Raw genomic sequence first — 17536 nt, 5'->3', positions numbered from 1 at the left:
ATTTAGTACATCATGTCATTATTTGTCATAGTCTCATAATCATAGTTTGTCTCAATAGTCCATGCTTAGGTCTCATGTCATTTGTCCATATTTCACATGGTCATGTCATCAATACTCCTCATAAGGTCCGCATAGGAATTCACAAAGGGCATTCTTATTCATATTAAAACTTATTCATTTTTAACGTTAATGACATAATCATTTATTATTTTCATCAAGGAATAAAGTAGAACAAATAGAAAATCAGACAGAACAACGACACCTTCAACAAAGAACAAAGTAGAGTAAATAGAAAATAAGACAGAACAACGGCACCTTCAACAAAGAACAAAGTAGAGTAAATAAAAAAATCAAACAGAACAACGACAAGGGATTGAGATTACATAATCATTTATTATTTCCAACAAGAAATAAAGTAGAGCAAACAGAAAATAAGACAGAACAACGGCAAGGGATTGGGGGCCAATCCGACAAACAAACTATCCAACAATCATCCCCACACCTCTGAGCGAGGTTTCTCACTCCCCCCTTACCTGGATAAGCGGAGTTGAAACTTGAGCAGGGCCTCCTCCTCTGGATTCCCTCTCTCCTTCCCTCTTTTTCTTTCTTTCTCTCTCTCTCTCTCTCTCCTCTTTCTCTCTTTAAGATTTCACCTTCTCACTCAGTATAAAATTTTCACCCCCCTTGCCCCTATTTATAGGCATCCTGGGGTCCTCGGAACGGCCCGTATTGGATTCGGAACGGCCCGTTCCGGATCCTTCGAACATAGGCAAATTTAGCAACTGGAACGGCCCGTTCCAAAATCGGAACGGCCCGTTTCAAAAAGCAGAACGGCCTGTTCTGAAGTTTACGTTAACACTGATTGACCATAGTTGGAACAGCCCGTTTCCAACTAAGGTCTTTAGGCAATTTCATAACCTTGGAACGGCACGTTTCCCTTTGGGAACGGCCCGTTCTGGGAAAACAAAAATGAGCCTTTTTACTAAATTGGAACGGCCCGTCCTGCTACCTCAAAACCAGTATATTTTCTTTGTTTGGAACGGCCCGTTCCACTTTTGGAACAGCCCGTTCCGGCATAAAAAAAACAGATTTTTATAAAACTTTCACAAATAATTTTAAATTATTAAAAACCTTTACAAATATTTTATAAAAACCCCTTTTAATTAACCAAAATAACTTATAAAAATAATCTTCATAAATATATAAAAATAGACAATAATTGATATTGCTATAGTAGAAATTCCGGGGTGTTACTGAGAAGTTTAAATATAAATTACTTATTATTTAATATTTAAGTGAATTAAGATATCGAATAAAGTTCTTCTTAAATTAAGAGAGAGAAATCAATTTATTGAAGAAATAAAACTTTATTATAAAAAGAAAAAACAAAATACTTTTGGTCAATTAGAAACTTATTATAAAGAGAGAAAGTGTATTGAATATGTGAAATTTAAGAGGTATAACGGAAATAAAATTCACAATTTCATTAAAAATAATAAGTTTGTTTGTTGGTCAACAAAAAATAATATTTTTATACAAAAAAATTAAATGATAGTGTATTTTACACTCTTAAAAAATAGATTGAAATATAACTTAATTGTACAAAATTAACTGGTAAAGTGAGTATTGTTCCTTACTTATATATACTAATTTAGTCATACCATTAATTAATGTGAATCTTCAACAACTTCTCTCACATCAAATATTAAACATTTTGAGTGTGAAGATTACTAGAGTAAACATTTGTTAGTTATTCGATAACGATCTAATAACATGTGACTTATTAACAACAACAAGAATCATTAGATAGACTCTGATACCAACAACTAGTGATGACCCGATAACAATTTAATAGCAAGTGACCTTATATGTCTAATAACAAGAATCGTTAAGATGAATATTCTGAAATTATTTTAAAAAAGTGAATTGAAATCTAACTTAATCATATAAAATTAGTTTATAAAATGATAATTATTCTTCACTTATATACATTAATTTGACTATAGTCGATATAAAATCTCTAATAAACACCGTCATCTATTTTTTATTTTGGTCAATTTAATTTTTGTTTAAATAATGATCATTTTTAATTGCAAGACACGAATATGAATTATTTTTTGTTTGATTTAAAGTAAGTGACTTGTTTCCCATTAGATTCATATACATGAAAAATTATGGAACCCAATAAATGTTAAAACATATTTTTTTTTACAAATATAGTGAAAGCTATGTAAAAAAATAAATATCACGAACAATTAAAAAATAATATAATGTTATACTCATTTAATTTGTTTCATGTGATTTTTTTTTCATGTTTATTCCTCTTTTTGCTCATGCATTATTTGGTTCATACATTATTTGAGATCAATAATATTCATCTAATTTAATATAATAAGATAAATTTCATATTTTAATTAATTAATAATTGATTCAAAATCATGTTTTAAAATTGAAAACTCATTATTAAAAAATATCACTGAAATTTGAAAAAGGAAGGACCAAAATAATTTTTTTAAAAGATAAATGGAAAAAATATATAATTTAACTATATAAAAAATGTTATATACATTATGAGAATCTGTCGTAATTAAGTTACTAATATTTTAGTTTGTGCATATTTATTATATATAAATAAAATGTATTATAATTTATATATACAAATAAATACTCTATTTAAATATATAAACCATATTAATATTTATATAAATAGATATTTTTTAAATATATAAATTATATTTTTTTGGCAATAACATATAAATTATATTTTAGATATATAATAAATAATTTATATTGTAACATAATACTATTTTTATTTACTAATAATTTATTTTTAAATATTAAAATTGAATTCATAAATAATTATAAGTAAAAATCAAATTAAATAATAAATTAAAAAGTAACTAAAAGTTCTCCTGTTAAGAAAAATTTCTAAAAATATTTTTACACAATATAGATGTTCATATTTAATATATAAGAGTTGATTTGAAATTTAAGTTACTATATCCTAAATATATATATATATTTTTTAACAATTATGAGAATATAATTATAGATAAAAATAATTTTTAATCATAAATATTGTATCATTATAGAATATTGTCACTACAAGACAATTTTTTTTAAGTATATGAAATCATTAAATTTGAGTTATACAATCATGTATGGATGGTGAAATTAAAAGTTATATATGTTGCGATTAATTACATGACTACTTTAAAAAGTTATGCGTATTTTATTTAATCTAATTATAATAAAATAGAAAAAAATTAAATCTAAATAAATATTGTCAAATTTTCAAAATTATAAAATTAATTATAGGAGGAAAGATTCAAATTGTAACTAAACCTAAAAAAAATTTAAGTTAAAATGAGATGTTCTCCCATAGTCTAGTTAGTTTTCTTCTTGTAAAAAAAAATATAGTTTTACATTATTAACTGTGTGCTCATGCTCTTTATATTTCCATTTTAACAAAATAAATGAAATGTTTTTTTCTTGATATACATAGTCAACAAAATATTTTAAAATTAACAACTAAAAATTAATCTATATTTATAAATTATGACTTTGGTATAAAATAATCTTTAACTGAAATATACTATTTATTTTTGTTTCATTAACTATTTTTTTCCCGATAATATTTTATCCTTTACAATAAGGTCATAAATTAAATCCTAATAACATTTGTAAATAAATTAACTATTTACCGGCTATGGTTAACTTTGTTGTTTTCTCATTTCAAAATAATAGTTATGTTTTATAAAAAAAGTATTTTATTTTCTTTATCAATTTGAAAGTTAAAAAATATTAATTACTTCAAAACTTTTCCTCTTTGTTGTTATATTCACAAATTTGGAAAGAATGAATTTTAATAGAAAGAGAGAGTAATTTAAATACAAACAAATGTCATTTAAAAAAAATAATGTAAAAAATAGGTAACTAATATTTAGAGACTAAAGAAATATATATCACCTAGGCATTTGTCACTGTTTTGATAAGAAAGAAAATAAAATGCCAAATCCTCGTTTTAATTTGGAAAAAAAAAATCAAGATTTCTGGTGGAAAAATTGGATTCCCATGAATGACAAAACCATAATCCCATTAACCAATGAGTCCTACCATACAATAAAATAAATCATTCTAAAATTATTTTGAAAGAAGAGGCTAATTTGATTTTTCCTTGTTTGTCTATATCAACCGTCAACACAGCATTTGCAGCAACGATAATAAAATGAATGCATTTTAAGTCCATGATAATTTTTTTTAATGATAGTAACATATTATGTTAAAGAAGTTTTCAACACACATCATGCATGCATTGAGTTAGACTTTTCCTGACACATTTATTTATTTCTTGGAAGAGTTTCCAACTTTTATATTGTCTTTATTATAAAATGAGATTAATTTAAGAGAGAATAAATTTTAATGTTTAAAAAAGGCATTAAATAGAGTATTAAAAATAATAATATTTGAAGCATTGGAGTTGTAATAAATTGAGTGCAGAGGGAGGAATGGATCACATCATTCGTGAAGCACACAAGAGAGGCAGAGCGCGTAGGGAGTGAAGAAGAGCAGAAGAATCTAAGGTTAGGTCCCTACAAAAAGTCTGATTCTCATTTATTTACTCTCATCTCTTTGTTTATTTTGTTTGGCAGTCTCACCCAGCAATGGAGTCCTCCTCCTCCATATCTCCGAGGCAGCGAGAGAAGCATCATCAGAAAACATGGGTGGAGAGTCCGAAGGGCGTGGGAAGATCCGAACCCGGAAGCCCATACCCGACAACGTTCGTAGAAGCGGACACGTCGTCGTTCAAGCAGGTTGTCCAGATGCTGACGGGGTCCTCGGAGACAGCGAAACAGGCGACCCACAGCATGCCGCCCATGAAGCCCAACAAGAAGCAGTTCAAGCTGTACGAGCGCAGGAACAGCCTGAAGAACCTCAACATCCACCCTCTCTCCTCTCCAAAGCCCGACATCCTCGACTTCCCCGCACTCGCCCTCAGCCCCGTCACGCCCCTCATACCCGACCCCTTTCACCCATCCAACACCACCCAAGCCATCGAAGACAAAGGTTACTTTTTGCACCCCTCCCCTGCTTCCACCCCCCGAGACGCTCCACCCCGCTTGCTCCCTCTCTTCCCCACAACCTCTCCCAGACCCTCACCTCCTGCTTCCTCATTTTAATTTCCTTTTTTTCATTTTCGCTTCCATTTTTGCCTTACTTTTTTATTTTAAATAATACCCTAATTTATGCTTTATAAGAGGAATCAATTTGTAATGCCTATATCCAGATTCAGATTCAAATTATCTTGCTTCAATTCTATCTACTGCCTCTTTCCCTAATCTAGCTTCCACTTTTTCTTTTTTTTTTTACACGGTCAATTATTTATTGTTGCCGCGATTAACTTTGAATATTACATTGAAAGAAGTGTGTTATGAGAAGAGATATTGAATGAATGTTTATGTGGAGTCAAAGGGAAAAGGGGTTTTATGATTCATAATTAGCAAAATTAATAATACAGTCTGTACGAGTAAGTGTAGTGTAGCCAAGAAACTGGCATCAGAAAGACAGAGACAAGTTTTGGTTTCAAAATCAAATTTCGAAGGGAAATTTGGGTTAGCTCTTAGCTGTCTTTCTGAATCAGGGAAATTATATTATACTAGTAGAAATAAGGCAGCGGATGCTTCCATAAAAATATTAAATAAATCAGTATTTAAAAAATAGAAAGTGAATAATTATTTTTAAAGAGAGAGTTATTTTTTTATATGTATTTTTGCTATTTTATTCTTATATATGAATTAATAAAAAATAAAATAAAATGTAACATAAAAATATAATTATTTTAAAAATAGATATCCTTTTTATATATTAATATATTGTTATAGATGTATGTTGTGCTGTGTCCCAAATATTACATGCTAACGCTATCCTATTTATAAAAAAGTTACATAATTAAAATGGAGATTGGATGGATGGAAAGAAAATAAAATTAAAAATAAAAATAGAAGGAAAACAAAGTTAAATTTTTGTTTTCAAAAGTCAAACTTTCTCTTTATTTTCTTCTCTTCTAATAAATAAAAGAATATTGTATCCTGTTTTTCTTTTCTCTTACTTTCATATCTTCTAAACGTAACTTAATTAAATAAAAATTGGCTTTGGACAAGTTTATTTTTATAAACTTTGAGAATTGCTGCAGTTATCTATTAATAAAAGTCAAACTTGCTTGATGATAATTAGATGAGAACAATAAATCCATTTATGGTCTGAATCGACATGTACAGCATACGCCATTAATTTTCATTTGACTTTTCCAATAGTATCTTAGAATCATATATATATATATATATATATATATATATATATATATATATATATATATATACGAGGAAGGTTCAAACGACACTGGTGTAACTTTTACTAAGTGTTACACCGCTTAATAACTTTATATTAAATGTAAATTTTGAAAATCCAACCGTTAGATTGAAAGTTCATATCTCTTAGATCATATATGTCAAATTTTATATTAATCTAAGATGATTTGATACTTCTTTCTTATAAAACAAAATTGACGTAATATATACATTTTAAAATATACTAAAATATGAACACTTTGATTACCTTCAAATTGTTGTTCAATTTTAACAAAATTTGACATATATGATCTAAGAGATATGAACTTTCAATCTAACGGTTGGATTTTCAAAATTTACATTTAATATAAAGTTATTGAGCGGTGTAACACTTAGTAAAAGTTACACCAGTGTCGTTTGAACCCTCCTCTATATATATATATATAAATAAATAAATTTATCTAAACTTATTCTATTTAATCATTTATATTCTATATTAAATTTTAAGATTTTAATAATTTTAAGATATAAATTAAATCTGTAAAGTTTTAAAAAGTTTGAAAACTATTTAATACTCTATTTCATTAATTCAAATGAATATATAAAATATTTTTATAATTATTCTTAATTTGAATTAATAAAATAAAATATTAAATAATTTTTAAAATTTTAAAACAAAGAATAAGTTTCTTTAGAATTATTCAACTTAATAACTCATATTTTACATCATAAAAATATTTTATACATTAATTTAAATTTATATTAATTAAGTATCGTATGATTTTTAAATTTTTTAAAAGTTTATAAACCTAACCTATAAATTAAGAACTTTTAATTTAATGATTTGATCGTTGAAATTTGATTTAAAATATAGAATATTAAGTATTTAGAAAGATTTACTCTTAGAGTAAGTAAATTTCTCCTCATATATATATATATTAAAAAAATTTAATTTAATAATTAGATTATTGAAATTTTATGTAAAATATAAGTTATTGAATAAAATAAGTTTACCAAAACTTACTTTTGGAGTAAGCAGATTCCAAAATATTCTATATTAATATTTATATAATTTTTTAAAAAGATTTTATAGCTTAAAAATCACTTGTTACATTCTCAAAAATTCATTTTAAAAGGTCAATTTATAAAAATATATAAATATAATAATTTTTTAAGACTTATATGTTAAATATTTATATTTTTTTTATAAAAAATATTATTATTAATTTTAAAAAAGGCTTACTTTAAAATTTACTTTAAACATAATAATACGTGGGATGTATCTCGTAAAGTTTTAATACAAGACTCAAAATTTTTGAATATATTAATGCGCGAATAATATGGTAGGTAAGTTAGAATGTGAATTGTAGGTTTAATCCGATCCTACAAATGTGAATGTGAGTTATAAGTAAATAATTAGGTCTGATACTTTATTTTGATAATATCTGTTTGAGTGAGAGATAAAAGCAATGATGCGATTGGATATTTGAATTTTGGTTTTTGACTGGAAGGAGACGAGAAATGAAGTGGGGCTTGTGATGATGAAAGGGAAGAACAGATGGTGTTGAGTGTGTAGGCTGTAGGAATGATTTTTCGCAACTCATGGTGGTTGGTGATGCATTCAAACTTACCATGTGCACTGCTCCCAATCCCCTTGTTGCCTTCTACTTCCCTCTCGCAATCATTTTCCACACAAAAATCGAATATAAAACATGTCACATGTGGCATCTTTTGATTTTATCTATTCTTCATAGCCATCCTTCGAAACCCCATGGATCTTATTACGCCATCACAAATATTCAAGGATAACATCTTTGACTCTATCTTCGCTACCTTTGAATTCATACGACTCACGGTTTTGCTCCACAAGCCTTTATTTTCGCTATATAATATATAATATTATACATACAATAACTTAATATTACGAGTGAAGAGAGATGAAAGAATAAGAAACCAGATGTATTCAGCCTAATTTAACCTTATGAGATGAATTTGTACAATAAAAATTATTGTTAAGGATGATAATGGGATAGTCTCTAGTAGCATCTATCACCAATCCTTTTGATAGTGATATAATTTTTATCAATAATTATACTATTTCATATAACATTATATTATATGTGAGTTTTTCAAAATTTGTCGATTGAGTAACAATAAGAACTAAAAATTCTTTGCTAGCTATAGTAGTTTTTTTTTTTTGTTTTTTTTATATATACCATAATTGTTTTAAAATTTCAAATTTTTTTGAATATAATAATATTTTTCTTACCATAATTTTCTCTATAATAATATATTTTATTTTCAAAAGTTTTGTTAGTTGTTTATTTTATATTCAAATATTGGGAGACAAATAAGTTTCACATCAATAAAATAAGAGAAAAAACAATCATTTATAAAATACATACATATTTTAATGATTAAGAAATTTTTTAGATGATGATAAAAAAATTATAAGAACTTATGTCCAAAGCAAACAATATCTTATTATTGTAAAGTTTCCAGGATTGTATATATCTTGGTTCACAATATCATAAATCTTCGAGGATATTTTCCAGGATGTGAGAACCGAATTCTAATCTCATAGAGAGAAAGAGAAAGAAAACACTAACAAGTGAGGGTGAAAAAAAGTAGGATTATCGTAAGCGTCAATTTATTTGGATAAAACACATTATAATAATCTTTTTTTTTTTTTTTTTTCAATCAAAGCATGTATGTTCATAGAAAGCAGAGAGTTGATGTTTTGGTAATTTTTTTATTATTATAATTATAAATGATTTCTGAATTCTGAATTCAAATGATGATGATCTATAATCAAATTAAAGTTATATCAGTACGTATACGTATGGAATTCTAAGGTCTTCTTAATTGGCATGATTTAATTACCGAGAATAACGAATCTCTTTCTTATTTTCATTAACGCGATAAAAACAAGTGGAATGGAGAAGCAAGTTTTAAATAAAGTAAAGAGACGTACGTTTATATCAGGAAAGAAAAAGTGACGAAACTTTGGGAAAGTACGTATAACAGACAACATCAGTAAATAGACCAAGTAAATTGCTTCCACCTTACATTAATTAGTAAATACAAGTCCCCGCGTAACCATACATTTAAAAATTAAAATTGTTCGAATATGGTGGAAACTTTTGCAGCGAATAACGTTACTCAATAATCCCAAAGTGAAGATTAAGAACCCTACCATCTTGTGGCTTGCTTTATTCTTGATTAATTCAACTAACTGCTGGTGTCTCTAGCACAATGTGTAATTGCACTGCAACCACGAGTGTAAGGACTAGCCCTATCCCTCTTACTGCAATCGTAGTAGGAGCGTCCATGCCAACCACATGGGATATTGTTGGCTCTAAGCGCTCCATAGCTAATGTACCTATTTCTTTGCCCTTGCATCAGTATCCTACGCTGTGATTCAGAACTCATCAAAAACTCATTGTCGTCTACAATGAGATCCATGTCATCATCAGAGACAGTAGGGGAAAGTTCTTCGAGTGTAGTATATGCCTCAGCCACCATGGCCAGTGCCAGGAGAAGGAAAACAAACCACCCTTTGGAACTCATTGTGCAAGCTTGTTTGTTAAGGTGGAATGTCGAGAGAAAGAACGAAAGGGTCTTTTAATAGAGGGTGTAATTTTTTGGTGGTTGTCATGTGTGATGTAACGTATAATAGCATGCATGCGTACTTGCTAAGAATTGAAAGCCTTTTGTAAGCCTAACTGTTAGTTTCTTTTTATACAATAACAATAGAAATAATAGAACCGGAAGACTCACTCAATTTTACTGGATAAGACAATCAGTAAAAGTCTACCTAAAGGATTACTGTACAGACTCGAATCGTAAGTAATTTTACTAAATTACAGTTACTCATCTAACCTTATGCATAAAAAATCTCTTGTAGAGAGATGTCTACCAAGAAAAAAAAAAAGTAGCTTTAGAGAGATTTGAACCCCGCCCATGAGCCTAACTGTTAGTTAATAACTGGTATAGACTTTATAGATTTTAGTTACTGTAATTGATCACTTTGGTCTACAAAGGTACTGTGCTTGCTATATTTGTGTCAAAATCTGAATATCAGAGAGAGAGCATTGGTTGATTCTGGTTGGACTCACATGTGGTGGCCATGCGGCCTCTCCCAAATTTCCAGTTTTGGTTAATTTGTAGTTTCAAGTTACAAGACCATAAACGGTAGTCGGTTGGCCCAAAGGTCAACTGGACACCCAACGTGGGTTCATGGGCCTTGTCCAACTCTATCCAAGTCTTATAGAAAAGGATGTTTCTGCTTCTTCTCTACTCACCATTCACCAATATATGAGAAAGATTTAAATTAGACTCCATGTGGTTTGATATGGATTTAAATTATGTTTTGTGACATTCCAATCTAACTTAGTGATGTATATTCTTTTAAAAAGTTTATTTTTTTCTGTGTATTGAAATTTTTTCTCATAATTAATTTGAAAGGTAGTTAACAGAATAATCTATAACATAATATAAAATATTGTCTGTACTAAAATATATATATATATATATATATAAATAAATAAATGAGTGCCTAATAAATTAAAATTTTTGGATTTGTAACTGGTTGCACCTAAGATCAATAATCAAGATCAATTTTATAAACCTTTTAGGATACCAAATGAGATTATATATATTTGGATGTAACAAGTAAAGTATATATAATAACCTTTTGAAGAGAATCACCTTTTAAGTATGATTAAACTACCATCTTAATAATTGATCTTATTGGTGGACCAAAATTAATATGGATTTTTTAATCTTGACTTAGGTTGAGTTTATTATTGGGAAAAACTCAAGTCCTACATCGACTAGGGATTAGGCAATTAAATAATATATAAGTGGAAAACAACCCTCACCTTACAAGCCACCAACATAATATCGTATGTCGTTCCATCACTTTAATGCCCCCACTTAGGTAACAAGCTAGCGCTACTTAGCTCTGATACCATCTTAGAATAATAGATTTAAGCCTAACTCAATCCTACAAAACCAGCTTGTAAGGTGAGGGTTGCTTTCCACTTATATACTATTCAATTGACTAATCTCTAGTTGATGTGGGACTTGGGTTTTTCCCAATAAGTTTAAAATAACTCTTGTGGTCTAAAGATGATTCTTTATATTGTGTTTAGAAAAGGAAAAAGAATTAGACAAAAAAGAAAGAAAGGAAAGAATATAATAGAAGAGGAGAGAAGTAATTAAAAAATAAAATGAAAATTAAGTTGTTTAGTATAATAGCAATAGAGGGAAATTTTATTTTTTAAATTTTATTTTTTCACATAAAAGAATTATAGTAATTAAATATTATAAATGCATTTTCTATTTTACCCCTAAAGAATACCCATGACTCAATCAAATATGCCATAATTTTATAATCAAATATGTTGGCATTTGAATAACAATACAAACAAAATGTGATTAATAGGTATTCCATGCAACAATTACAATATTGTTCAAATAAAGGATAATTCGTAAATAATTAATATTAATTAGGTAACCAATGTGATTTAAGCTATTAATAGGGAGATTTATAAGAATTAATAGGTAGCAAAAGCAATATATGCAACTAAGGCAACAAGTGTTGTATATGAGGGATAAAACTCTAATATTTCTATCATGAGTGTTGTGTATGAGCATGTCGCATAAAAGGGTGTTTTGATCCTTTTTATATTTTAAGTCATAAGTTTCTTGCACTTCTTATATTAGAGGAAAAGTTTTGTCACATGAAATTCACACATATTTGAATACAATTCTCTTCATTTTCTCTTCTCAAACACGCTTAATATTCTAACTTTTCATCACTTTTCCACTATTTCATTTCCTTTTCATCAACTTCTCATTTTCCAAACAAAGTGTTACTTAGATAACATATGGTTGTTATATCATATTAATGTATGTTAAGCAATGACCTAGTGATCTCGAGAGTAAAGAATCACCTCTTAAGTATGATTAAACTATCATCACAATGATTGATCTTGATTAGCGGATCAAAATTGATTTGGATTTCTCAATCTTGACCTAAGTTAAAATTAAAATAATTCTTGTAGTTTAGAGATGATTCTTTATTAGAGATGGCAACGAGGTGGGTCCGGTATGGGTTTCATGATACTCATCCCCGTTCCAATGACTCAAACTCATTCCTATCCCCGTACTCGTCGGGTATATAATTTTCGTTCTCATCTCCGTCTCCATCGTGTATCAGATATACCCGTACTCGTACTTGTAAAAACATATTATTATTTTTTTTTGCAAAAAAATATACAATATTTTAAAATTATTTTTCTATTATATTACAATTATAATTAGGTTGTTTCTCTATCTCATATTTTAATCAAGAGACTTTTTAATAATTAAACAACTATAAATATTTCACATTATAATAAAAATAATCACACATAATAAAATATTAAAATTCTTTAACACAATTAAATTGGAGATGAATATTAAACTGGGGATGGGGACGGGGACAGAGACGGGTACAGGATGGGTAAGTATATACCTGTATCCGTACCCAATTTAATATACCAGGTTTTACCTGTACTCGTACTCGATCAAATCGGGTATTCTCGTCAAAATCGAAACGAGTTCGAATATTACCCACGGATATAGATTTATTTGTCATCCTTATTCTTTATATTATGTTTAAAAAAGGAAAAAAGAATTATATAAAAAAGAAGAAGAAAAATAAAAAGAGAATAACAATTTACAACACAATTTTTTTCCTTTGTGGATGGCAAAACAAGTCTTCTCCTTATCCTATATATCATCATTAACTCGACAAAATCAGGGTGAAGTAAAGTAGCTTTATTTGGTTTTAATGAAGTATACACAATTCGTTTTGTTTTGGAACAGATTGACAATTGATGCGTAAAAAAAAAAACAGAGAAAATAGCTAGGTTGATGGATTTATGAATTGACCCTAAAAAATAAACAAAAAAAAGAACAAATTAAAAATAAAAATATAAACATATATGTACATTATCGATTGTCTAAAACATTTTTAATAAAATAAAAACATGATAAAAAATAATAAAACATTATAAATATAATAATTATTATATTAATTGATAAATCTTTTTCATAAAAATATATAAATTGATGATTAAGCTATCCAAACTTATCCTACACTCTTTTTTACCGATTAGACAAATGGATTGGCAAGTTAAAAATCTCAACTTGTTACACCAAAAAAAATCAGTAAACAAATAAGTGGTAGTATATAGAGACGTCATAATTTCTAACATCCAGTACATACTTTTTTCTATTTCATTTTCTTATTACATCATTTTTTTTTTGTCATTTTTAATTAAACATTCCGATTTAAATACATATTAAGTCTCTACAAAATTAGTAAATTTTGAATTTAATTTGTGTGAAAATTTTCTTTATTTTTCATCCTCAATAAAATTAAAAATAATTAATATTAATCTCTATTTTTATATGATTATTTTTAATTAATTCTTATTTATTAAAATATTAAGTGACTATTATATATATATATATATATATATATATATATATATATATATATTACTTATTAGTGATATCATATTAATGTTTGACATTTTTAATTTTTTTTATAAATATTTAAAAGATATTATTTACCTATCTTATAATAATCGTTAGAGATTATTAAAATAATAATTTTAGAATTTAGAGAAATCAAAATAAAGAAATATATTATATCAAAATTAAAATTTGCTCATTTCACTAAAAAATTAAATACACAATTTAGAAGAATAAAAAATAAAAAAATTGATAAAAATAAAAAAAATTAATAAGAATCAAAATCAAAATATTTATATTTCCAAGATTAAAAACATAATTATGAAAAAAAAATAATTGAATTAAAACCTCAACAAATAAATAAGCATTAATTTAGTCAATAATTTTAAACAAGTAGCCGTCAATTTCCTTTTTTTTACCCTCACTTCTAGTTTTCTCCTAGTGTTTTCTTCGTCTTAATTATTCCCTCCTCTTCTATGTTCTTGTGATTATCTGTGTTCGTCAACAATTTTTGATGCAGCCACCGAAAAGTAATCATGACACAGCAAGTAAACATGTAAAACCTAGGATTCCCTATAGCGGTGGAAACCTTACCAAATATGTGAAGGAAGCGAGTCAAAAACAATCAACAAGTGTATTATGTTACATCATGGACACCTAATCCTCGTGTCTTTGCATTTTCTTCTCCTACATGACAGCGATCGAGAACAAAGCCTTTAAAGTCATATTTGGCGACTAATTAAGTACTGTAGCACTTCACTTGGATGTAGGATTGTGCAAATTAAGCTCAAACTTCTATCTGAACACTCCTCTGACAAATTTCAATGAAGAGTGGACAACAAATATGTGTGTCAAACCCATTTAACACTTTACACTTTCACGTTTATGGCTCATTGGATTAATTTGGACACGCGTACGTCATATTTATGATATCAATATCAATGTCTCATTTATTTGTTTCAATTGATAAAATGGTGTATCCCCATGACACGCCTTGTTTGGTACCGGTAACGTGAAAGCAAAGGGAAAGAGAAGATAATCAAAGTGTAAAAAATTCATAAAATGGTATTATTTGGTAAAGGACAAGTGCATATATAGAAGTATACAGATTTATTTTTGGTGAGACTCATCAGTAAAATTCTCTCTTTCAAATGAAAGAAAGTGCTCAGAAATCACGAAATGAAGAAAACGAACGTAAAAAATGCTGCTGTTAAAGAAAAACGAACGTAAAAAAAAACGCACATATATATATATATATATATATATATATATATATATATATATATATATATATATATATATATAACCATTCATCTATATTTATATATAAATTTAGTGATTTTCTATTTCATGTATAATTTTTTTAAAAAGAATTTAACTCTGAATAAAAATAACAACAGCATGATAATAGTTAATAAAAATTAGAAAAGACTTTTGGTATAAATTTTTTCTTTGAACTTTTTATCGAATAACAATAATTATCTACTACTTTCATTAAATGTGTGTATTTAAAGGAAGGCATTGAATATCTTTTATTCACTAGTATATATAATTTTCATATGAAAATAATAAATAAAATAATTATTATATTAGTAAAAATTATTTGTTATATTTTAAAATTAAATAATCTGTTAAAAAATATTTTTATTTTATTTTCTTCTATTTATCTTATAAATTTTATTTCTTATCTATTTTCTTTAATTATTCTTCCTCTTTTTCTTCTCTTTTCCCTTTACATAAACACTGTTAACTTTTACGTTGGCTATGGAAAAAAATTATCGATTGAAGACTTATTCAGTCTTAATGTTCGATTCAATTGAGTGACGATGTCATTCAAATATTTTGTACAATATCACACTTTTATTAAACCTTATATAATAACTTTTTTATATTGTCATATATGTCATAAGTATGCTTTGGGGATCTATTTAAAAGTAACTTTCTATAATAGGAAGGACACAAATAAATTAACTTTCATTTCTTATCTAAAAATGTCAACAAAATTGCTTAGGATATTATAGCTAGGCTACACTAAAGGGTGTTATTGAGCTTATAATTGTTGTAATTAAATTAATCTCTTATATCAACTTTAATTTAATGGATAAAAAATTATTGTAGGTCACTTCATGGTTTGAAATTGGTTAACCACCAAAGGTTATAGTGCTTATCCGTTATTGTCATTAAATTTATATATGAAAATGGGTACTCTCCGAATGAGAGATGGTAGATTTCATCCAGGTGGTTACATCCTTAACCAAACACTTGTATAAAATGATATCCATCCATTATATTAATTAAAGGATATAGAAATATATCATACTCGACTGAAGGATATAGAAAGTTACTTTATTTTTTAAAAAAATATAGAAAGTTGTTTAAGGTTTGCTAACAAAAAAATTATTCTCACTACTACATTTTACTTTTTTAATAACATTTATTTACTTATATTTATTAAAATATTATTATAAATTAAATAAATAGATTATTTTTGTACATTTTTTTTTTGAAAAACATTATTACAGATAGAATAATATTTTTATTTTAATATCATTCTTTTTAATTATTTTTAAAATTAAAATTTTACATCAAGTAAAAAAATGTCAGATAAAAACTTCACTTTTTCTATCTTTATCTATCTTTTATAGAATTATACTTAAAATAAATAAATTTTAATATTTGATATAAATTTAATAATAACTAACTAAAAATTTCTTTAATTTTAAATTTTTTTAAGAAATTAGGAGTCATAAAATATAATTGATAACATTTTTTATATATTAAAATTAATTATTATTTTATAAATTTAGCTAAAACTTTACAATTTTATTAAAATATTATAAAAATACTACTTTGATAATATTTAAAAATATTTAACAATATAAATTATATACCATATTTAATATTATGTTATAAAATAAATTAATAATATTTATATGCAATTAAATAATATTTTGGAAGTTGTAGTGACTGGAAAATTTGTTTGGTCAAAATGCAGTAAATCTTCCAGAAACGAACAGTATGCTAAACTTTTCATTCCCGCAACAACGATGAAATCCAACCAAAATAAAAATATTTCTGCTTTCACATCTGCACCGCTAAGAAAAGTTTTATAAATGTTTAGCCCAAGCTCAAGGTTGCGTAAAGTGCATGTCCATCATTTTCAATCAAATTATAATTTTTTTTATATAAAATATCATATATTAATAATAATTTAATTTTAATATTAAAGTAACAGAAGTAGTATTTATTATCAATACATCAAGAATAAATAAAGAGAAACAGAAAAAATATTTTTTAATATAAAACAACAAATATTAGTACGATAAATCACATTATTCCTATAGACTTACAATTAGCAAAAACAATTTTAATGCTTGAATATATTTTATTTATTAGCAAACGAAGAAAAACCTTAAGAAATCACAAGCAAAGGGATGAAAGATTTCCAGCTTCTTCAGCAGACTCAATTATAAGCACTTGCTGTAGGATGGAGACGAGACAATGGGACCCTCTAACATGTTTCATGAATAATAATATGAACTTTGAATTTTGCCATGAAAATGGATATCAAATCACTAACCAAACAACAACTACGTAGGTCCCTACGTCTCTATCCATCAATATTTTTTATGCATACCAAATGTTTTATAATCCAAGTT

At 26.7% G+C, this 17536-nt stretch overlaps 2 protein-coding genes across 2 annotated transcripts; one reads left to right on the top strand and one right to left on the bottom strand.

Annotated features, from left to right (window-relative positions):
- The first annotated feature begins 4465 nt into the window (after positions 1–4465).
- LOC109804376 (VQ motif-containing protein 4) lies at positions 4466–5319 on the top strand. The gene is made up of 2 exons (XM_020366191.3): positions 4466–4583; positions 4653–5319. The coding sequence occupies exon 2, from the start codon at positions 4665–4667 to the stop codon at positions 5178–5180; it is 516 nt and encodes a 171-aa protein (XP_020221780.2). The 5' UTR covers positions 4466–4583; positions 4653–4664; the 3' UTR covers positions 5181–5319.
- A 4259-nt stretch (positions 5320–9578) lies between these two features.
- On the bottom strand, positions 9579–9917 carry LOC109803157 (protein RALF-like 19). Its single transcript, XM_020364609.3, has one exon. The coding sequence runs from the start codon at positions 9915–9917 to the stop codon at positions 9579–9581; it is 339 nt and encodes a 112-aa protein (XP_020220198.1).
- Positions 9918–17536: the final 7619 nt, after the last annotated feature.

The sequence above is a fragment of the Cajanus cajan genome, chromosome 1 (assembly GCF_000230855.2).
Source record: "Cajanus cajan strain Asha chromosome 1, NIPB_CcT2T_4, whole genome shotgun sequence".
NCBI classification, from domain to species: domain Eukaryota; kingdom Viridiplantae; phylum Streptophyta; class Magnoliopsida; order Fabales; family Fabaceae; genus Cajanus; species Cajanus cajan.
Note: the sequence above shows the minus strand (reverse complement) of the source record. Positions and strands in the feature narration are given on the sequence as shown.